We start from the raw sequence: 25,407 nt of genomic DNA, 5'->3' as shown, positions 1-25,407 counted from the left end.
TGTTAGGAGTTATTCCATACTCAGATGTCTTCCTATATTTTTAAAAGCACTGAGGAGACCGGACGCAGTGCACAAATGATCACATGATGACTAACAACTCTCAACTTTTGCCAACAAATTTTGTACTAAGGTAGTTATTAAAATATTGCTTCTTAGAATTACTAAAAAGTTACTCAAGTATATAATGAATGAATATTTCGTGCCAATGACTTCCTTTTACTTTAACAAAACAAGCTCCATAGAGGAAATGTCATAGTAACAAATATTTCAGAAATATTAAGCTCTGACATATCCTGTCTTTCAAAGATCCTAGATCTACTAAATCTAAAGTACTAATGCAAACAAGTCATCTTCACTCAAACTTCACAAAATGTGGCTGAAACTCTACAGTTTTAAAGCATTTGGAGATACTGCAAACTTGCTTTCACACAATCATCCATTCCTTACACATAAGTAAAGAATTATTCATGATTCAAAGATAAACTAATGTATATGCATTGAGTTAGCAAAACATACTTAAATAAGTGATTTTAAGTTCTACCAAAAAGTAATTTTTAAATGTATCTATTTCCGAACAGTCTTAGAGATTCTAAGTTTTATCCATTCTAAATAAAACCTTAGTATTAATAGTTTATGCAGATAATTAGAAAAGATAGTCTTGGGATAAGATCAAATAAACACATTTGAAAAAAATTTCATTTTCACTAGGGGAAACATCTCCTATGTTTATTGAGCAACTCTTCACTTTACATCCTCTATAATGCTAAAAGGCAATTCTCCAGTACAATATGAATATGTCAAGGCATATGTAGTTAATTTTTAAAAGGGCCTTTGTTTCTATTTATTAATTTCAATGTAAATCGTAGACCATGATGAGTTACTCATAATTTGAATGCATATAGATTTTCCATTTAATATTTTCACATTAATTTTAAAGTCTTGTATATAAGATATGTATATATATATGATATGTGTCTAGATCTGATGTTCAGTACTTAACAGGAAAATTTCTAAGAGATAAAAATTTCTTATTGCCAAGATAGAGGAAGAAAATAAAGTAAGCCAATTTAAACATTCTAGGAAATTAGAACTTCCCCCCTTAGAATCTGTTCATCAGTCAGTTTTGTATCTTGTTTAACCCATTTGAACTCTAGGGAAAGAAAATAGCAATCATGGTTTTCCCCTTAAATGAATCACCCACACATTTCTGTTTTCATAAACTATAACATATATTAGGTGTACTCTCTGTGTTACTAGCATTTCTGCATTGGTAAGGCAAACCCAAAGCAGTGGGCATAGTTCAGTATCTTGTACATATGGCTGTCATTACATTTTCCTATTTCAACATGGCATTTTTTAATGATATAGTCTCTGAATGCCAAAGTTTACTTTGGAGGATTCACAGTATTCATTCACACATGCAATAAAAACTAAATTAAAGCCAAATGTATTTTCATTTCAGTACCATTCATGATATACTTTAGTTCCTATAAATTATAATTGACTTAGTCTGAAAGGTGATGCTAGGTAAGTAAGAGATAGGAAGCAGTCATATTAAAGCACGGTAAAACTGCGGGGTGAACCACTGATTATATAATACAGAACATTAGTTCTGAAAAAGCATTTGCATATTTTAAAAGAGCCACAATACATATTTTAAAATAACTTTTATAAAGATATTTGTGTGAGTTAAAAAATTTGCAACAGTATTATATCTACATATATTTGAAGTTATTCTGTTCCAGTCAGTCTTTCCTATAGTTCAGTTTTGTTCTTCAAAATACATTGGAAATATATTTATTTTAAAATAAAGAAAATTATCCCAATTACCAAAGTTAGGGAATAAAACAATATCTCATTATTATCTTAAAATCTAAGTTTTTCATTTATGGATTTTGAGAAAATACCCATATTTCACAAAATGATCAGGCTCAAGTTTAATTTAAAATGTAAATAAATAAAAATTCAATTCAAAGCTTAGTATAAAAAGTAACATGTAAAAGTATATAACTGGTTTGAATAATTTTTAAAATGTTATTTATAAGTAGACACTTCAACAAAGGTATGGTTATTTAAAAATACCTCTAAATGTCATAATATGCCTTTTTATAATACAAAATAAACCAAGTGTATATAGGTACATGTATAGTTAACTAAATACCATTTTAAATATTTATTAATAAAACTCATAGCTTAAAATTCCCACAATGTAGAAATTGTCCTTAAAACTCATTTTTATCAGACTTCTGACAACCAACACAAAAATGAGAACTCGATGTCAGCCTTCAATTGGTCATAGTTAACTGTACACACCATATATTACAATAAAAATATTTTCTTTTCTACTATGAAGATAATAAAATGTAGAGGAAAACAATATGAGAGGAAATTTAAATAAGAAATAATGACCAACAATATGTGAAATTTTAGCTGCAATGCTGAACAGGACTTTATAAATAAGGTTGAATACTACTAAAAATATGCCAAAATAATTTCCAATTAATGTTATTGTCTCTTGAATTTTCTAGGACATGATGTGTTCTGTAGTGTTTTTCTTTCATACACTCATTTTACCAGAAAGGGAAATGCTATCTAGTAATTGCCTACCCATATTTCTCATAGGAAACAGTAGATGAAGTTAATATGACTGACAAATTCTGGCTTTTTTGACAAGGGTAGGAAAGTGTTGAGTTGACTTAAGTTAGTTTGCAAGTGAAATACACATTTAGCCTAAGAACCTAGAGTATGTAAAAACACCTGACAATAGACACATTTTAAGCATATAAAACAATCACTTGTAAGTAGTCATTTAAAATTTCACATAATAACTAGATTATATTTAACTGTACATTGGCACTTCAAAGGTATTCTAATAACAAAAAGAAGTTATAATAATCATTTAAAAAAACAATTATACTCTTCACAGTGTAGCTAGTATTTACAGTATAAATGAGTAACAAATCAAAACTTAGAGGTCTACAAAGAAAAGAAATTTGTTAACAGGAAGTTATTTTTATTAAGGCATAATATAGCCAATTTCTTTCATATAAAGATTTAATAGAATGGATTCAAGTTTAATAACAGAAAGACAATGAAATATTATGGCAGTGATGATAAAATGAGTTGATTAAGCAAAATAAATGATACAATTTATGTCAAATAAGTGGTGCTTTAAAATTACTTTGCATACAATCTAATGAAGATGATAAATTTAAAATAATAGATAACAGCTAATATCTCATAAACAGCTACATAAGATGAATAACATTACTACGAATAACTGAAATATATGATATATTATTTAATTTTATTGTCTTTTATGTCTTCCCCTTCCAAAGGATAGTATTTAATTCATTTAGTTTTATATCAATTCTGGAGAATCCCAATATTGTTCTTATAGGTTATTATATAAACCATTTATGCATCAATGTTGAATGTTTTGCTAATATAATAATCAATCTCTATAGTCTAGTACCATCTTGTGAATATATGAATAATATATAGAAAATACCAGGAAAATTGCCATTTGAGGTCTCAGTTTTCAACATTTTGGGCATAAGGAATTATAAAATAAATATCTTTTCCTTTGAGAAAGAGGAACAGAATAGGCTAGAATAAAGAAAATCAAACAAGGCAAGAATGGAGGAGAAATAGTTAAGTGAGAAGAGATGCATATAGTGAAGGAAAGAAAAAAAAATGGAATAGAAAAGATAACTAAAAATATAAAGACAAAACTTATTTAGAAAACTGAGGGAAAATCTAATGTTAAATGGTAGGATATGCATGCCACTAAATGTCATTTAGGAAACAGGTTAGAGCTAAAGGAAGACAAAGGGGAGATAAAGTTTAATATGTTCTGTTTATGTGGACTTCTCCCCTTCTCAACAATGCCCTTATTCTAGGGCTGAAGAGCAAAAAAGTTGAGGTCACAGTCAGAAATGAGAAGGTACACAGAGAATTAGAGAGGAACCACCAAAATTAGAATGACGTTCCCAGGTAAGTTGGCTGTTCTTCAGTCTCTTTCCTTCATTTTATCCCCTTTGCCATGATTTATAAGTCTGACTCAGTAATATTTACCAACTTGACAGTTAAAAAACACACTCTCTTATAATGCTTATCTTCCATCTGTCAGTAATTAAGGATCAACAACAGTACTACTTGTGCGGTCTATCTTCTTGACAAACTCAACCTTGTTATTCTATTTACGTAGCTTTTTATAACCAAATCTATTGCCAAAGTATTCATGAAGTGCCAAGAAAACCTTTCACAATTGCAATGGATATGTTTGAATGTTAACACAAAATAGAACGAACTTTTCCAAATGTTAGATTCAGTGACCATACATACCCCCTTCTTTGAATTGATATGCCTAAGAAGAAAGCGTCTGCTTCTATTATGAAAAAAATACTTGTAACACTTGCACTAACAAAAGTTTTAACCTACAGTTTAGCAGATTCATTAGGAATATGCCCTGATGTTTTCTAATAACTACAATATCATCAGCAAAGCACATGTTTGGACTCCATCATGAAGCAGCGTTGCTAGTTCAAACTACGCCAAGGTGGTAAGGAGATGGAGATGGAGGAGTGGAGGATGGAGAAGAGGGAAATGGAGAGAAGGATGGAGGGAGGCAGAGGGAGGGAGAGAGGGAGGGACAGAGGGAGGGAGAGAGGGAGAGAAAGAAAGAGACACAGAGATAAGACAGAGAAAGGGAGACAGGAAGAATGAATCTGGGATATTTTCAGCAGCCTTTCAGGAGTTGATCTTCACTGGCAGGGAAGACATGCAATAGTAATCATTCTGCTTTGCTTGGATGTTCATGATTTTTTTTTCTTCTTCCTATTTGCCAGTCAGTTTCTCAGCCACAGAAGTATGTTGATGTGAAAAGCTTAAAGTCTTATAATGAAGAATATAGCAACATGAAAATGGACATGTAACTTCCAGTTTCATTTCAAATAACAATATATATTTTAATAAAAAGATCATAAGGGAATCACACACATCTAATTGAACATGTTGAATAGGTAAGAGAGGTAAGAAAAGCCATTGCTATTGAGTATATGAACCATACCAGCCATTTAAAACAATGGCATTCAATTTTCCATGTTATTCATTAATCTTTCATTGACCTTCATGGAAATATTTAAAATTGTTTTTCAATGAAATTTTCATAGAGAAAAAGAGTGGTCTTTATATTGTACAATACAACTTGCAGTAGTAAGAAGATTTTAAAATTACAGAAAACTATTGAGATAGTATCTTAAAAAAAATAAGATTTAGCACTACTTTTTTTCTAATTGCTGAGTTAAGAATGATATAGGCTAATTCTGATAATATCATGATTTTGGTATATTAATTAATTAATTCAATACTTTTATTAATTATATATTCCAAATATATTACACTAGATAATGCACTACCATAGTTAAGCACTACTCTCCATTTTAATTACAATAGAGAATAGAAGAAATAATTGCAGACCACAAGTAATTCACACTTCTTTCGAATAATTCACCTACTCATGCTTTAGCAGTATGAAAACTTAGATAATTTTCATTCTATTCTCTTTATGTATTGTTTAGAATAATCTTAAAGCACTATACAGACTATAATATAGGCAATAATAAAAAAGAGAAAGGTAGTTTACATTAATTTAAAAAATCATGCACAAATATGCCTTTTATTTGAGCACCAAGAAAATCTGGCAACTAATTACATTACTAACCAAAATTACTCTCACAAATCTCAATATAGCTTCCTATTGTTTTAATCCAAAGCCCATTTGTTAGCTGTAATAGCAGTGTACCAAGAAACAGGACTCTGGGTGATACACGTACAGTATTAGGTAAAAGTATAGAAAAGAGGTATGAAGGTAAATTGCTATCACGTTTCCAATGGGTACCAGAATTTATGATAGGCATTTTATTTATTTAATCTATCTGAACGAATGAGCTCAGTGAGAAATGGCAGTAAAGATGAGCTTCAAACCTAATTCCAATTTCTGTTAAACATAATTATTCCAGTTGGATAAATTCTCTCTCTCTCTCCTCTTTTCGAATACGTGGCCCCACTTAATGTCTCATTGAATCTTGAGATTTACTCACAAAGTTATTAATTTATTAGAATTATTACTCCTTTGGCTGATAATTTTGTAAGTTAAATTGTAGAAGAGTAAAACAAGATTGAAGTAAGAGCCTGGGTCTTGGAGTCAGAAAGTTATGAGATGTTGATTAATTAAATAATTTTTCTGAGTCTCAATTTCTACATACAACAGCATTGCTGCAGGATTTATTATAAAAATAAACAAAAGATAAATTATATGACATGATATTTGTGTTCACAATTACACATTAAGCTTTCAGTAACAGTTGATGTTCCTAAAAAGGTAAACTATTCTGATAATATTAGTCATTTGAAGTCATAAGAAAATTTCAGAGCAAAAGCCAGAACTACGTTTCCAAATCCTCATTCTATGTAGTTTTCAAAAAAATTTTTTTAAAGTATTTCTGTGAGGAAAATGTGTGTGCATATTCTCACAGCATTTAAATATCATCAATTCATACAGATTTTATTAGTTTCTCTGTAAACATTTAGACTACTTCGATATTCATTTAATGAATGTCAAATTTACTCCATAAAGAACACTGTTTAGACAATGTTTTTTTTCACTAGAGACTAACTTCAATCTTCAATCTTAAATGTAACCAAGCAGAATCTCATGTAGAAACTATGCAACAGAAGGTCTATTTGTTAAAGTCTCTGGCAATGAAGAGAGCAATACGAGCACAACAAAGGGGAACGGTGGTGATGTACTGGAATAGGAGCTTTATCCCCTTGCCCAAATTCTCATTCTATTGGTCCAGAAATTTCCAAAAGGACAAACACATTGAACAATGTTTTATAATGAGAAAATAAAGTCACCAGGACTGTCATAGTACAGAAAGCCTTTGTATATTATCTGTCCTTTATTGTTCAGTACCAGCCATATACCAATACATCTCATTTAAACATTTTCTATCCAGTTTTATATCAGGTAGACAATGAACTCCGTGAAGAAACATTTTAACATTCATGATCATGGGAGCATCTCTAAACTTCTTTTCCCTCCCCCAAAACCCAGTCTTCTGAAATTTTCATTAGGACATGCTAAAGCAAATTTAGTTCAATGGTATGAACAGGAAATGATTACTCATCCTAAAGTTAGTAAACTATGTGTAGAATGTTTATTTCTTTTTAAAAATCTCATACTTTTAAAGATGGTGATTATTATATTGATAATTTCAGATTATTTTAATTCCAATTTTTGGCATCAGATCTTATGTTTGCCAAGGAGGGAAGATAAAGTGAACCACCTGAGGCATATAAAATAATCAGAAAGGAATGCCATTCATTTTCTAGGTCTTTGAAAATCTATCACAGGCATAAAATGCCACTGTCATTCATGGTTCTATGATGAGATTTGTGAACCTCATAGGGCAAGAAAGCTTTGTGAACTTATTTAACATAGTGCTTGTAGAATGAAAACTATCGTTCCTTTTGACAAACCAAGAGGCAAGTCAGCTACTGAAGATTACAGTTTTTATGGAAATGCTTATTTAAATTATGCCCAAATCCTCCACACATTAGTGAATAAATCAATGTTCCAACATATAAATAAATGTATATATATATATAAAATCATGATATACATCTAGTACCTAATAATCTTAATGTATATCTAGTAGCTAATTCACAATCCTATAAAACTTAAAAAATAAAGTTATATCAGAAAAAGTCAATTTGTAAGCACCAATATTTCCTCATTTTTCAAAAACCCATGTCTTACATTCCATCAAGCAATTGGAAGAGTAATTATTCAGGTTTAACTTGAAGTTTTCTGATTATATTGTATAAAATACTGGTATTTTTCACTGGTATCATTGTAAAGCTTTAGGAAATGTTTATATTAGTTCCTCCCACTGACTCTTAACATAATTATACATACCACAGTCTGATGATTAACTTGAATCACTTCATCACCAGCATGGATTTTCTTGCATCGATCTGCAGGTGACTGAATTTAACATAAGAAAATGATAACATAAGGTTTAGCAGTGTTTTCATTTCTCTAGAAATATTACAAAAATCCACCCCTTTAATTAGATTTTTAAAAATTAATCATAACCTTCAAGTAATTATTATAATGTGATGTGATTACTGACAGTTAACACATGGCTTGCATTCTGTGTATAGCTTCTGACAAAATAAATTCATAGTCATATATAGATATGTACACTAGAAAACAATAGCATCTTTCTGAAAGCATGAAAGGACAATAATAATTGCTATTAAATTTGGCAAATTTAATCTAGAAAACCCTGCTAAGCACTACCAGGCAACAGGCTTGAAAATATATTTCACAAACAAGAAAATTAAAATAAAAATGCCAACAAAGAAAAAGCACTAGGAGAAAGAAGAAGTAGATATGGAGTTGGAAGGAGCGGGGCTGAGGAGAATCTGAGAGCAGATGCAGGAAGGGAAACCATGATCAAAACATAGTGTATGAAAAACTATTTGTAATACAAATAATGCAAAAATGTACATTTCATGATACTATCAGTTTTACTTAGGCCTTTCCCATTTAATATAAACTGTCCATATTAATGTAAACAGTTCAATATTTTCAATATTATTCAACATTCAATATAATCGGTATCAAACTTTGAATCCTGAAAATTATGTAGGTTATTTATTTTACTATTAATAAAGCCAATACTGAATAATACAGAAAAGCAAACTTAAACAAGCAGCAACTAGGCCAATACTGCATTATATAACATTCTCCCTGTTTAATTACAAGAGCATGGTGTTCTATGTTTCCTATACTGTAATACAATTGGCTGACAAACCACAGTAAATGAAACAAAATGTCAACATGACTACAGCACATAACAATTTCATAACTTTACTCCTTTAATACGAAAAAAAACAAACTTGGTAATTTAATATTTAGAAGTTTTAAGATGCATAAAGGAAACTTTTAATTCTCCAGGTCTTTTTTTTTTTGAGACAGGGTTTCTCTGTGTAGCCTTGGCTGTCCTGGACTCACTTTGGAGACCAGGCTGGCCTCGAACTCACAGAAATCTGCCTGCCTCTGCCTCCCAAGTTCGGGGATTATAGGTGTGTGCCACCACTGCCCAGCACTTCAGCTCTTGTAATAGATTTTAGAACCTTATTCTTCTAGTTACTTCTGAGTAATAATTATATGCAGTTAGGCATCTTTATATGGTAATACACTCTTGTACATTAGTCAATGTAGAAGATAAATATAGATTTTTATAAAACATATTAATCTATTAAAATAATTTTCTTGTGCTTTGATATTACTCAGTAGCATCTATTTAAAAACAAACAAAAATAGTGTGGTGACAGAATCCAGCAATTAAAATACTGCCTCTGAGACCCAGGAATGGGATGTACTCTATTTTATTTTGTGTGTGTGTGTGTGTTTGTGCGTGTGTGTGTACCTAGGCTACCGGCTGAACTCAGACATCAAATTGCTTCACCACTGTATTTACTCTTTTTTCTTAAAAATCATTCATTCATTTAATCATTCATGCATGCATTCATTCTTTCACTCAATCTGCATATGGCAAGCTTGTGCCATGGTGGCATGTGTGAAAATCAGAGAACAAATTTTGGGAGTCAGTTATTTTTTTCTACTATGTGGCTTCCAGATCATGCTTTTTGGCAAGTGCCTTTATCACTGATCCATCCCACATGCCCTTTAAAATTTTTACTTTTACATTTACTTAGTATGCGTGTGGGGGTAGGCATACACATGCCATGGCATCCGTGTGAAATTTACTGGAAAACCTTAAGGAGTAGTTCTTTACATTTACTACATTGGTTCCAGAGATCAAACTCAGGTTGTCACGCCTGGCAGCAAACACCTTTATCTGCTGAGTCCTCTTGGGACTCTACCACCTTCCTTTCTGAGACAGTTTTTCTAAGTGAACTGGAGTTCATGGATTAGCTATAATGACTGTTCAGCAAGCCTCAGGGATCTATCTGTCTACTCCCCTAGCACTGGCATTACAGATGTCCTCTATGGTACTGGCTTTTATATGGGTGTTGAGGGTCCAAATTCAGACCTTCATCTTTGTACTCCAAGCACTTTAGTACAAATTCAGGCATACTGTCAGGCCAGTTGCTTAAAAAAAAACTTATTTACAATTTCTAATTATTTTGAAAACCTGGAATACTTGAAACAATATTACCTCACTGGCATAAGTTTTCAACCCACAAAAAAATTGTCATAGGTTAAAATTCAAAGATAATATCTCAAAGAGCACAACATTATTCAATAAACTAACAATAGTTTTCAGGGGGTAGATTCATCTGGGATATGAACACTATTCTATGAATTCAGTAAGTCTCCAAGTATCTTTAGGAAGTGGCACATAAAACCATCACTATATAACAATTATGAAAAGATTATATAAATCGCTATTTTAATAGTGCCAGTCACTTGTACGAGTTGACTCAAAACTGATCTTTTTAAAAGACGAATGGTGAAAAAGAATCAAGCACATGCCTCTGGTCAGGATGTGGAAAAAAAGATGGTTTATATGCACATAAAGTTCAAAAAATTGAAACAAGTTTTGCATAAAAAGGAAACATCAGAGTAAGTCATATAGATCTAGACTGTTAATGTGGAATGGGATCACAGAGATCATGTCCCCCAACTCCACATGTTATACACAAAAACAAAGATCTAGGGCACAGCAAAGCAAGGTATAACTTACCCACTTTAGTGACCAGCTTTACTAAGACTTAGCACAGAACTTCTAGTTACAAATTATGTAGGTTTCCAAAAATATTAAAATATTATCGAGAAAAGAATGACTATGTGATGGATATATAAACTACACCCAAATTCAAATATTTCTTTTATCACATAACACTTTATCAATTTTCACCAAGTAAGTAAAATGTATAAATCACAATGAACTGCTATTTTCACAAATGTCAGATAAAAGAGATCGATTCCTACCCATTCCTCATGATACAGTTCAAAAGCACCATTTCTGTGATTTCTTCTCTGGCTTACTTGATAGTATTTATTAGTTTTTCCTTTGTTTAGCCAGAGAATCATAATACCTGTTCATGTGGTTGAATCCCTACATATTTTCCACTTTTCAATGGAAATAGTTTATTATAAATATTCTTCCAATGCTTAGTACCTTGCCTAGAACACAGCAGAGCTGAAGATGGGCTTGTTAAATGACCGAGTATAAGAGTGATCTAATGAATACTCAAGTAAATTATACAGTGATGGCAAAGGTATAGTGTATAGTGTCTTACTAAATTTCAAATTATGAAATATTTCACAACATGCATTTTACTGATTTATGGTGTCCATTTTTAATATATAATGTAAAGGTGCTACAACTTTCCAATTACAAAATGTTTCACTTTCAACAAGAAACAAGAGAATTTAAATCAATAATTAACTACTTTATAGGCATACCAGTTGAAGAAAAGTTTGATTTCAAAGAAGAAACCATTGAGATCAGTGCTAATTGAGATGAACTTAATCACATCATAGTTTTTTTCATAGTAACACAGCATAAACAGGCAATTTGTCTCAATCTCTAAAAGACTATAACAACATAATCAAAGCTTATCACCTGCTTATGTAAGAGAAATCTTGGATAATTATGTGCAAGGATAATGATTTTTTTGTCATTTAATTTCAATTATGCTAATCGTGTTAATGCCTTACTTAACATATTTATATCTCACTTTTTGGAGCATAGCTATATTTCTGTGTGGCATTGTCTTTAACTTGCTTATTTGCTCTTTACAACAATCAAGTATGCCTTGTATTGCTGACAATTTTTTTCCCCAAAATTTTAGTCAGAACACCTGTTAGAATAGCTTTATTAAAGAAGGATGCTCCCTAGGATCCTGGGTCTGTGATAGAACTTGAGAATTTAAATTTCCAGCAAGCTCTCAAAGTAGATTGATGCTGCCAGCTCAGGAATCTTAGTGTTAAAACTATTCAGCTACACCTCAATGGACGGAGCCAAGTTATTCTGCAAGTATCCAGAAAACATGAATGATTTGATGTTTCTCGTATCAATTGGGTTTCTTAAAACTATTTGACAGATGAAGTAGATCATCTTAGTTGTCACAATAACTTATCATGAACCAAAAAGTACTTAACAATGGTAGCTCTCTGGTTTCAAAAAGAAACCATCTTAAAAAAATAAATAAAGCTTGGGGCTGGAGAGATGACTCAGTGCTTAAGAGCAAATGTCACTTTCGTAAAGAGCCTGGGTTCGATTCTCAGCACCTGCATGTCAGCTTACAACATTCTAGGGATGCAGCACCTTCTTCTGAACTAGTAGTATCCAATCAGAAAACCCACAGCTTTCTGCTGTGACAACCCGCCTTAAACCAGCCAATCACAGGATGGTCTATTGGATCACCCTTAGGGAAGTACTTAAAATGATTACCTACCACAAAAATAAGAGAAGTTTAACCTCGTGTGCAGCTGTTCTGACTCATCTGACATACAGCCTTAGCCCCACACTTCCAAGATATGTGACCTCGTAAACCTTTATTTGTAAAATGGGAAGCTATAATAACAATATTTACCAGACACAATTATTGTGAAGATTAAATGAGATGCAAGCAAGATGATCTGTTGTTGACCCCTGCAAGTTTCTCAATAAATATTTGTTATTAAAAACAAAACAAAACAAAAACTCAAAAAGAAAACATCTTATTTTCTCTAAGTAACTATTCTAAACTAAATAAAATGAAGGGAATTCGAATGCATCCAGAATCTACTTAGTATTTTTATATATAATGATCATATGTTATTTTAGTCAAGATTTAAATTAAATCATGTGAAATACACATATACTCAAATAGGAAATGATTTAATACTTACATTTTCTGTGGTTCCAGTAATTACATGGAGGCCATCATATGTCGATTTAATATACATACCCTAAGAAAAAGACAGGATCAGAAAAAGTGAAGCAATGGATATATTTTCAAATATAATGTAATTTTATTAATGAGTTAACAATGCTTCTGTAAACTGGTATGAAATTACTATGTAAGTTTGGTCTGCATGTGGGAGTTTTAACAGCAGGAGCTGTCTCTGACTCTGTTGTCTGCCTTTGGATTCCTTTCCCCTAAGTGAATGGAACTGAATAGCCTTGTCTATCCTCAATAGAAGATAGGCCCAGACTTACTACAACTTGATCTGAACAAGATAGGTTGATATTTATGGGAAGTCTCTCCTCCTCTGAGGAGAAAGGGAGGGAGCATAGGGGGCTGGAGGTTGAGAGGGTGGGACTGAGAGGAGAGGAGGGAGGGGAAGTTCCAATCCAGATGTAAAGTAAATTAATTAATTGATTAATGAAAAATAGTAGAACTTGCTATGAGAATGTTCTGGTTTCTAAAGGTTGTATAAAGAAGCCTATACTCAGCCAGGTGTGGTGGTGCACGTCTTTAATCCCAGCACTTGGGGAGGCAGAGGAAGGCAGATCTTGGTGAGTTTGAGGCCAGCCTAGTTTACAAAGTAAATCCAGGACAGCCAAGGCTACACAGGGAATCCTTATATTGAAAAACCAACCAAAGAAAAAAAGCAGTCTAAACTCAATCAAGTAACTACTTGATAAATTAAATTGCTTTCAACATATAAAATTCATCATGGTATTTCAATGTCCTGAACATAGCTCAGTTCTTTTAAAATCCATACTGTATATTATGTGGCAAAATAATATAGATTATAATGGAAATTCAAATTTTTGTATTTATGTTATTGACATATGTTAATTATAGCTGTAATTAGCTGAAGGTGAAACAGTAATAAAACCTTACTTATATAAACTTTGTTTTGCTATATTGTAGCATCCTGTATTTTCTTCCTTTATTTTGTAGCATTTTTTTTCTTAATCTTAGATTAAGATTTCTGATATATGATTTAACAATAACACGTTTGTAGAAAAGCATATGTTTAATATTTATGTAATGAAATCAATTTCTATATTACTCTGTCATACTTTTATGTTTCTTATATATTTAGTTATCCAAATATACCCATGATTTCAGTGAAAAGAAAAAAGAAAAATGAAGCAGAAATGTTAATTGTATGGAAAGACCAAGAAATGACTAGGTAATTGTTTTATTCTAAAAAGTCATTTTAATTTGCCACACATAAAAGGCTAATAGTTCCAAAAACTGTTGAGCATTGAGCTTTAAATGAGAAATGAAATGAATGTAATTTTAAAAGAAGGCTGTTTACCAGTGAACTCTTATTTCTTAATTGAAAGTCCATAATTTAATATATAACAGATAACCCAAACAAATATATACATGGAAATTAATTGACAAATTGGCTATTTATTTTTGACCATAACAATATGGCAACCTTCAATCTTATATTGGTGATAATGTATGACATACATACTTTTGAGTTAATATTTATCTCATTACTTATTGGGAAGCAAATGGTTTTAATATTAGAAAACGTAGAGAATGATTGTCATTAACACTAGCTAATAAAGGGTTTTATCAAATCAATAAATGATTGTAAACAATATAAGAGGTAAATACTACATTTTGTTTTTAGACTTTTACATTAAAAAATTGAGAGTAGAAGAAGGAAGGAGGCTGCCATGGATTAGGTGGAGGAGAAGCACATGGCTGGTGTGGATTTAGCCCAGATGAGGAACATTAGCATGTATTTGGGATTATGGATGGTAGGTAGCTTGATAGAAATTATCAGAAGCAGATGGCATGGGATTGGGGCAAGGAGATATGGGAGGTAGTTTAGGAGATGAATATCTGCCCTGCCCCAGGTGAACCAAGGCTATTAAAAAAAGGAGTGTGAGTAAACAAAGTGGGAAACAGCACCAAAAATAAAACATAATATTTGGACTTAAAAAAAATCAACATCATTTACAATTATCCATCTATTCATCCATCCATCCACCCATCCCCTCACCACTTATACCTATTACAATGTGCCAAAGCCTGTTTTAATTATATTACATTTATTTTATGAAAGTCTATGTGGTGTAGTTACCATTGACCCTGCTTTAGTGGTAAGGGAACTGGGCACAGAAGGCCTGAAGAGTCAGCCTAAGGTAGTAAAATCAGGTCTTATTTCTGAATCCAGACACACCTTCAAACACTAGGCTCCCGATTTTTGGAATTATTTATGGGAGAGCTAATGCATTTTTCTTATTAAAACACAATTCCCGATTAATGTTTATTATTTTGTCAAATTCTTAGGAATCACTCTACAGGCCTCATTCATGCAAGACAAGCACTCTACATTCAACTACACTTCTAGCTGTTGAAATACACTATAAAAGATTAAGATAACCTTGGCATATATGTACTATGCACAGTAAAGTTTAAATGCGTAACTATGCTTGAAACTAGATATTTTACAAACGTATCCTTTGATAATGTTCAGTAAAGGCTGATCACATTTCTTTCTACAAATATTTCAATAAGGAGTATATTGATTATAAATTACAGGTATCTGGTAAGTGTTTGAAATGGTTCTAGAAAAGTTTTGAGGAGTGCAAACAACTACTTTGGAAATCAATCTGGCACTTTCCAGAAAACTGGGAATAGTTTGACCTGAAGACCAAGAAATACCACTCCTGGGCATATACCTGAAAGATGGTCCACCATACAACAAGGACAACTGCTCAATTATGTTCATAGCAGCTTCATTCGTAATAATCAGAAGCTGGAAACAACCTAGATCTCCTTCAACCAAAGAATGGATAAAGCAATTGTACATTTACACAACGGAATACTACTCAGCTATTAAAAACAAGGAAATCTTGAAATTTGCAGGCAAATGGATGGAACTAGAACAGGTCATCTTGAGTGATGTAACCCAGACCCAGAAAGAGACATTGTATATACTCACTTATAAGCAGATATTAACCACATAATACAGAATAACCACACCACAATCCACAGACCTAAGGAAGCTAAATAACAAGCAGTACTCTAGGGAGAATGCTTAATTCTCATTCAGAAGGGCAAACAGAATAGACACCAGAAATAGCTGAAGAGAAGAACAGGAAGGAAGCGTACTATAAAGGTCCTCTGAAAGATTCCACCCAATGAAGGATTGAAGCAGATGCTGAGACTCACAGCCAAACTTTGGGGTAGAGCTCAGGGAGTCTTATGGAAGAGTTGGGGGAGAAGGACCTTAGGGGAGGGACAGGAGCTCCACAAGGAGATTAATGGAACCAACAAATCGGGGCAGGAATGGGGGTGCTGCAGAGACTGACCATCCAAGGACCATGCATGGTTTGGAGCTAGACCCTCTTGCTCAGATGTAGTAGACAGGCAGCAGTCTCCTTGTGGGTCCCATAATATGGGGAGTAGGGACTACTTCTGACGTGGACTCTTGTCCCATGTTAATTACTTCTCCCTGGTAGGGTGGCCTTACTAGGCAACAGAGGAAAAGGATGCAGGCAGTCCAGATGAGACTTGATAGGTTGAGGTCAGATGATGGGGAGGAGGACTCCCCCTTTCTGAGGACTAGGGGAGTAGGGAAGGGGAGCTGAGGAATGAAAGGTGGGCCTGGGAGGCGACCAGGGAGCGGGCTACAAATGGGATGAAAAGTGAACAAATTTTTAAAAAAGAAATTAAATAATAAAATAAAACACTAAACATGTTAAAAAAGACAAAAGAAAATTTGTATGCTAATATAACTGGTAAATGAACTAAAATTCCGGGATCATGAAACTTATGGAAATAATCTGTGATTTAGGAAATAATATGTATAACTATGGCAGAAACTAGGAAATTTAAAAAGTAACAGGATTATATCATTGATGGGCTCATAATAGTGTTATATAATTTATATCAAGGATACTTTTAAGATGAATGTAAATATCCAAATAAAGTTAGTGTAGAGCATGGTGGGTATAAGCCTTTATTCCCAGAATTCTGAAGGCAGGGGTCAGCCTGGTCTACATATTGAGTTCAAGGCCAGCCAGGGATATATAGTGAGACCTCACCTCAAAACAACATTAAAATGATTAAGAGTAGGTGTAGATATATATAGAGATAGAGTTCAACTCTAAAACTTCATATTCATGCACAATAGGATAGTAAGTATGATTTTAAAATGGCAGAAGAAGAAAGATATTTTATATAGTATTTTCATTTCTAATTTCAAAAAATCATTTGCTATAACTGCTTTTAATAATAAAATTTATTTATCCTTTTAATTTCTCCTGGGTAGCAATAATTAGAAAAATGATGAAAATGTGGACACCAAAAGAAAGAGAAGAAACTTGGAATAGCTTCAAACTAATCACCTTTTAAATGATTAAAAATTCACAGAAAATATACCCCACTACTAATTTTTTTTTCTGAAAATGTGATGAATACTGGCCTTGTATTTCATTAAAGCCATTTCTCTTATTTTCCCTTTTTGTTTTCCTTGGGGGGGTGTAGAATTATTTCTGGGGTTGATTTGAACAGCTCCCTTGCCACTGCTCATCTTGTTAAATTGACATTTCCTTTACTTAATCTCCAAATACCAGTTAAACAACAACAGTCAAAGCAGCCTAATAGTCGAAATGGTAAAATAAGGCATATTTGGAAACAGTTCAAAGGCCTCACAAGAGAGGGACACCTGAAGTTAAGAAGCATTCTCAAGGATGCATACAGGCTCCACTTTTCAACTCATTATCTCTTGTTTGTCATTTTAATAGATCTCATTTCCCAATTTTAATTTTCTAAGTATTGTTTTTAAAGCAAATCACAACTGAGCACACTTGTTCCCAGTGTTTCACCTGTACTTGCCTTTTAGACATTTCCTTTGGTTAAGCCCTTGCTGACTGTTAGTCAAATTCTCAAACTGATTTTTTTTTTTGTAGCTTGAATTTTTTTTATTAATTTATTCTTGTTACATCTCAATGTTTATCCCATCCCTTGTATCCTCCCATTCCTCCCTCCCATTTTCCCATTATTCCCCTCCACTATGACTGTTCCTGAGGGGGATTACCTCCCCCTATATATTCTCATAGGGTATCAAGTCTCTTCTTGGCTACTTGCTGTCCTTCCTCTGAGTGCCACCAGGTCTCCCCCTCCAGGGGACATGGTCAAATGTGAGGCACCAGAGTACGTGAGAAAGTCGTATCACACTCTCCACTCAACTGTGGAGAATATTCTGACCATTGGCTGATTTATTTTAAACATGACCTATGAAGGGTATTCAAAAGTGAGTGCATTTTTTAAATAGCATCTTGAATAACTCATGTAAGGCCTCCAATCTTTTGCAAATTTGATATGAATCACAAGAGGCTCACCCTGAATTCCTTCAGTTTATATTCAACATTTTAGGTTTTTGTTTCTCTCCCTGTGAAATCTCAACTCAGTTGATGTATTATTACCCACTGTCCTTTACAAATGAGGTCCTTAAAGCAACTTCAAGTTTAAAATTACCCTGTTAAGCCGATCATACCTCCCTCTAATAATTTCAAATTTGGAAAAAGGATCATTTAAAAATATTTACCAGATATATTTTACTTAGGTTTACCTCATAAATCCCTGTCTGGTTATTATTTTATACAAAACAATGGTTAAGAATCCGTTGTTCTTTTCTTACAAAGTGAGAAAACAAATACTCTGTAGGTTTGCGAGGAAAATAAAAGGCAAATGGAAAGTACTTCTACCATCTACCCTAATTCTATTTTTCCCCTTTTCTCTGAAAGTTTTTTTCCAAACTATTTAGATTTTTGGTTCTTGCCATTTTAACTCTATGTCTATTCCAATAAGCAGATACAGACCTACGTTACATTTAAAAAGATCTCTCCAGTGGCTATATCTTCCTAGAGAAAATAAATGGTTCATAAAGTCTATCAATTAGCTTTGGCTTGTTGGGCTCCAAAAAACCAAAACAACCCAAGCACTCACAAGAGTCCAGCACAGCAAGATTTTAATTTGAATTAGGCAGCAAAACCTGACCAGTCGGGACAACAGCACAGAGTTAGGAGCTGACTCTGTCTTTGAACATTCATCTTAGTATTTAAGCAGATGACAATAATTTTAGTGTACTCAGCTTGCTACTGATTGATCAGGGTCACAGAACAGACTCAATAGCTGAACTGTAACCCTGAGAGGAAATTGCACAGCATTTGTAAAGGATGGAACCACAAAGTCAGAGGGAGTGGGGAAGGCTGTGGCATTGTCCAACCATATTTTGACACAAGGGGTTGAGCAAGGAAAAGAATTTTGATGACTAGACCTTATCTGGATCACCTAGTTTCAGGGTTCTCAACTCAGCTTTTGTAGTCAAGTCCCCTCCTGGACTTTTGGCTGGAAATTCGGAATGATAAGGAAACAAAGGAGTGGGTAAGCTGCATGTAGTCAGCTAAGTCATGACAGACAATAAATTTACAACTAGCGTGCCTTAGTTTAGATAACTGGCAACTTCCCTCTTTGCATTCTTTAATGGTTAACAGATAAACATGAACACCTGAAGAAGCAGGCTAGGAGTTGGTTCTGGGGCCTGGGAATATGAATTCAGTTTTGACCCTGCTTGTGCTTGGGACGGCTAGACTCTGACAATTGTCTCCTAATAGGCTCACTTCTCATATCTATTGTTTTCCATGATTTTGGTGCAAATTAGAGGGAAAACTTTGTGATTTTCTTCAAACAACACTCTTTAGCATCACAGAGTCATAAAGCTCAAAGGAACATCTAAAGATGATCTACTCTTGCCCCATTTTTTAAATCTGTGACAAAATCAAGGCCACAGAAGTTAAATTTATTCCCCCACCTTCCTAAGACTGCTCATATTTTATGTAAAATATTTTAGTCCAGATTCCCAAAGTCTAATCTAACCTAATGTTGTATTAGTTCATATTTTTTATTGTGCACATTATGCTCTCTAAGAAGATATTTCATTGAAAATAACTTAGAAAGGAGATGGAGAAAGAAAAATACTTAATATTATACATTGAAGGGTGCTTTTATTTTCAGAAACAAAATTACTTTTTGTAAAGGTAACCAAACAGAGCACAGTCATCTCCTCATTCATAAGTGGATATGTTCCAAAAGCATAGGATTTATCTGGAAGTACGGATAGTTATCAAACATAGTATGTATATGTATTTTTTTACTTATATAACCATAGTTATGGTGAATTTTAATTTTAAATACCTAATAATAAAATAGAACAATTCTGATAATATACTGAATTAATGGTAATATGAATGTAATTTCCTTCTCTTTAAAGTATCATATAGTTTTAGTTTATCAGCTATACGAATCATTTTATGGTCTCTCCTTAGCATATCTGATTTTCTAGCACCACTATTTCTGTAATTGCAGCTATTTATTATAAGCTAAATAAGAGATGATTAAGGATATCATGCCTTTACTTTAATAACCTCAATAGCTATTAAATAGCCAAGGAGTGGGTATCATACATAGTATAGCTAAGCTGGACAAAAGGACAATTCATGCCCCAGATGAGTAGGCATGAGGATTTAATCACACTACTCAAAAATGATATGTAAGTCAAATATAACAATTGTTTATTTCTGGAATTCACATTTAATATTTAATATTTTAGGAAAACACAGAAAATAAACTTCAGATAAGAGGGGAAAGTGGTAAAATGAGAATTCTAAATCATAAAGGTTTCTTTATATAAGCTTACAAATATTAGAAATAAGCTTTTTAAAAAGTCAATATTAGATATAATAATTACAGCTTGTATGATGTCATGTAATCATTATGTTACATTTGATTTTCATCTTCTCATAAAATCACTCATAAAATCCAAATATAAACACCCAGAGTCAATTTGACAACTAACAAGAGAAGTCATTGTATAGAATACATGGATGACCTCAAATTAAATATCACTGATAATCAATACAGATTTTCCTTAAAGACATATACACATATATGTGTGGAAAAGCCACATAAAAGTTAAAACCTACTTAGAGATCATTAAACGTATGTTTGTTTCTAAGATTTCTATTTTTTTTAGAATATCATTATCTATGGGGAGAAAGTATAGAACATCACAGGATGAAACTAAAGAAAAATAAGTATGTTGCAGTTAAATGTGTTCGAGCTAGTTTCTGTTTAGTGTGTCTGTGTCTTCCTCATCCATATCAGTTTTACATACTTGCTTTCTAATGGAATATTTAAAAAGCTCTTCCTTGACTTAGCTTGATAATTAATATATTTTAACAAATTGAACAAACTATTAACATAAAAATTTATCAGTGCCTTTCATGAATGTTAGCCTAGTGGTAGCAATATTGTTTATTCAATTCTTATAACAAGAGATGTGAAAATTTGAATGGATCAATTCATAAACATAGTTTCTGGGGAGATGGGCTAGTGGGTAAAGATTGTAAAGTAAGTATAATGACCTGAGTTCAGACCTCCAGCACCCACACAGAATGTCAGGCATGGGGAACCTGCCTGTAATCTCAGTGCTGAGAGAAACAGGAGGTATTGAGGTGCTTGTCGGACTGTCAGCCTAGTGAGCTAGTCAGTCTGGTGAGCTCCAGATTTATTTAGTAAGATACTCTTGTCTCAAAATTAAAAAGAGAAAGCACAGGGGGGTGGTAGTGCATGCCTTTAATCCCAACACTCTGGGATCCACTCTGGTGGATTTATAAGTTTGAGGCCAGCCTGGTCTACAGAGTGAGTTCCAGGATAGCTAAAACTACACAGGGAACCTCTGTCTCAAAAAACCAAAAATGAAAAAGAAAAGAGTGTTCAAACCAGAGAGAGGGACAAAACAGTTGAGGACTGTTGTAGGTTATTTGATCACATTGTGAACCCCAAGATTGTTTTGTTTACCAGAAAAATGCTTCTAGTTATGGTGTGGCTCATCCTTAGCACATGCCTTTAATCCAAGAACTTTCTGCTTGAATACTGTAAATGGGATTAAATAAAGTCAACCATAGGTCAAGAGGTGGACCAAATAACCAGTCAACAGGAAGTGAACATAGAAAAGAATCATAGAGAGTAAGAGGAGGACATCTAGAGAGACACATAGAATGTAAAAGGGAGGGACATTCAGTGTGAGATTTTTTATGAGATGGTGTCAGGGAAGAAGCATTCCTTCCTTTGGGATGTCTGTTAAGGAGGAAGGTCAGTTTGGTGCTCTCTCTGCCTTTCTGAGCTATCAGGCTTTCACCCCCGCATCTGGCTCTGGAGCCTTCATTAGTAAAATAGACAGTTTTGCTAAAAACAACAGAGGAGGACACTCAATGTTAAAACCTGACCCCAACATGTGCATGTACAATCAGTCATGCCTGCCTAGACACACATATACATACACTAATATACATATAACTAACATGCATTCACACACAAATATGTGACTTTAACTACCTACCAAATGCAGGAAAAGATCTATTAAAACCAGAATAAATCAAAGTAAAATAAACAAAAGATCTACTTAAGTGGCAAGTAATGTTGTGCTTACTATAAAACTCTTAAATTTTGTCTCCAAGCTAAGAAAATGTAATTGGTGAAAGCAATGCAACCAATGATTACTCAATTAAACGAGATAATTAAGAAATTACTACTTTCATTTCTTTCATTTTAATTGATTTGTCTTTTAAAGGTTTCTTTTATGACACTCTCCCACTACCTTGACTTCGCTAGGAAATGAAAAGAAGTGAGAGATTCTGTGGAAAATCATAGGCATTTACATTTGGAGGCCACTTCTAGGCTCACATCATTTGCTGTGTGCTGATGGATGATGGCTTTGATAAACATGAAATTCCTTACCAGCCCTTCACTTGGCTTGATATTTGCCAGCTGAATCACTTCCAGGTGAGCAGACTGTGAAACCAGAGGATCTGATGACAAGGATATGATGTGGTCACAGACTCCAGAAAGAGTTTTACACTAGAGGTGAAAGAGAAAGGTTTTGGTAAACACATGTTGTATGTAACGTATACAGGGAACCATTCATTATAGTGTTTAAAAGTTTCATTTGAGTTTTAGTTGCACGTGTGTGTGAACATGATGATGATGGCCTCATAGGCATCAGATACCACTAGAGCTGGATACAGGTAGCTGTGAGCTACTGAATGTGGGTACTGAAAACTAAACTTACTCTTAATCACCGAGCTTTCTTTCTAGCCCCTATTACAATTTTTTTTAAAGGAGGAAAAACATACAGTTGAAGAATGTCAACTAGCATTTTATTCTTTAAAAATTCTTATATAAAAGGTCACCAGGTACACATAATACAGAAAATGCATCTCTATTTTTTAAGTTATGCATATATGAACTATATGTCTGGATGTTAATGCAAGTTACAGTTATATATTATTTTTATTATTTAATGCATCATGCCTAAATTATTTCCTAACAATTTTGATAATCCAAGAGCCTCTTAATATTTAGTTTGAATTTAATTCAAATAATATTAAAATCCAGATGTGTTTTACGTAATGATCAAAAAAGTAAAAATAAAAAAAGTATCACTGGTTTGGTTAATTCTTCTTGCATTTTCTTTACTTTATGAATTAAGTTTACCTTTGTATAAAACTTTGCACTTCCATAAGTTTTTTTCTTTGCTGAAAAAGTCACCATTTTGTGGGGACCAATGTATAATACTCTATCTCCACTGCGTTCTACATGTTGTGTGATGACTGCATTAGTTTACCTTGAAGGTGGTGATTCTTTTTCTCCCTCTGGGCTCAGCTTTCTTTGACTATAGAAACCGTCAGGCTAAATTTGCCTCTATACTGGGACTCAGGGTTTTTGCATTTGTTTCTCAAGATTACATTTTAATCAGTTTCTAAAGGTCGACATTAGTCACATACACCAATACACAGAGAAAAAATACAGGCTTGATCAGGATACATGCTTGTAATTACCACACTGACAATGATTTTGTCTGTAAACTAATTATATTCTTGAGGCTGCTTTCTTCAGATAGAAAATTATATGATGCAATGAAAATTGCTTTATAAGCCTTATGATCTGAAATATGATAACATATTTAAAACAGCCAAATATTGCTCCTATCTAAAGATAATAGACAAATACTTACTTGTCTTACCTATTTTTTCTTACCTATGTCTTTAGTCATAACACATGAAATGAATTAACTATTCTTAATTCCATGACCATCTTATAATGAATAATCACACCAGCAAGTCCACTGCATAGCAATCATAAAAAGTTCACTCCTCTTCCTCTCTTTGATATTAAGGTCTCAGTACCTTTGCTAAAATGAAGGTATTCACCTTGGTAAACTTCTCCTCACAAGTGATGGTTAGTGTTAATTGTAAACTTGACAATCTAGAATCACCTGAGATATAGGACCATGGCATGCTTGTGGGGGTTATCTTGATTTCGTTAGTTGAAGTGGGATGACCTGCCCATTATGGCAGCACTATACCCACCATAGAACTCTGGACTGTGTGGGAATAAAGAAAGCTAGTTGAGCACTAGCCTTTTTGTATTCAGTATTCATTGCTGTTTCTGATGATGGATGTGATATTACCAGCTCCATCAAGCTTTAGCTGCTGTAACATTTTCCACAATGATGGACTTTAACCTGGAACTGTGAGCTAAAATGAATCCTTTCTTCTTTGTCAGCCTCCCCAGTGCTTGTAATACAGTTGTGAACCATCATATCAGGCTTACATTATTATTTTAAAACTCAATTGTATTAACACTACCCAGACTGTATTTTTCAAAACTTAATAGAGTCGGGAAGTACATTTAATATTATTTCTAGCAGAAATTATTTGTATAGTGCCTACGAATGTTTGGCATAATGAAAAATACTTCATATTCATTCTCATTTATCATTGTAATGTCCCGAAGTAGGTATTATTATAGCCAGCTGAACAGATTTGAGAATTAGGCTAAAAAACAGCATGGTTGCTGATTTGGCAGACTGATATGAATACTTAATTATTGTGTTTATTAGTTATTAGCTTGTTTCTAATAAACTTCAATTGTATTGTTTTGTCTGCATTGGAGGTGTGTTAGATAACACAGCCAAAACATAGTATAATAAAAAAATAATATATATATAAGTGTTTTGCAACTTAGAGTATTCCTTGGAATACATCTTTCTTCAAAAGTTTAAGGCAATTTTAGCAGCAAAAGGGCAATTCTACTAACTCTAGAAGATGATTGGTAACACTTTGTAAAGGACATTTTTCTTTTTCTCAATATTCACTGAAGATGATTTCCTATCTTTAGCTCTAAAAGCAAAAAATAAAAACATCTTAAAATATGTGTCGGATAAAATGAAAAGCTGATGCTCTCTAGTGGTCCAGTGGTTAGGATTCATCCTTCTCTGAAATAAATCTAAAGAGAATAAACAATGACAATAAGTATTATAACTAC

General features: G+C 33.1%; 1 protein-coding gene across 5 annotated transcripts in view; it reads right to left on the bottom strand.

Annotated features, from left to right (window-relative positions):
* Positions 1 to 25,407, bottom strand: part of Cnksr2 (connector enhancer of kinase suppressor of Ras 2) — a 255,259-nt gene that overhangs the window by 114,012 nt on the left and 115,840 nt on the right. For all 5 annotated transcript variants that reach the window (XM_051142006.1, XM_051142007.1, XM_051142008.1 and 2 more), the window contains exons 6-8: positions 22,819 to 22,938; positions 12,944 to 13,003; positions 7,985 to 8,053 (exon numbers count right to left, since the gene is read on the bottom strand). In XM_051142006.1, coding sequence (XP_050997963.1) covers positions 7,985 to 8,053; positions 12,944 to 13,003; positions 22,819 to 22,938 — 249 coding nt within the window. The remainder of the gene's footprint in view (positions 1 to 7,984; positions 8,054 to 12,943; positions 13,004 to 22,818; positions 22,939 to 25,407) is intronic.

This window comes from Acomys russatus, chromosome X (genome assembly GCF_903995435.1).
Source record: "Acomys russatus chromosome X, mAcoRus1.1, whole genome shotgun sequence".
Lineage (NCBI taxonomy): Eukaryota > Metazoa > Chordata > Mammalia > Rodentia > Muridae > Acomys > Acomys russatus.
The sequence above is the reverse complement of the archived record's forward strand: the minus strand, read 5'-3'. Positions and strand labels throughout refer to the sequence as shown.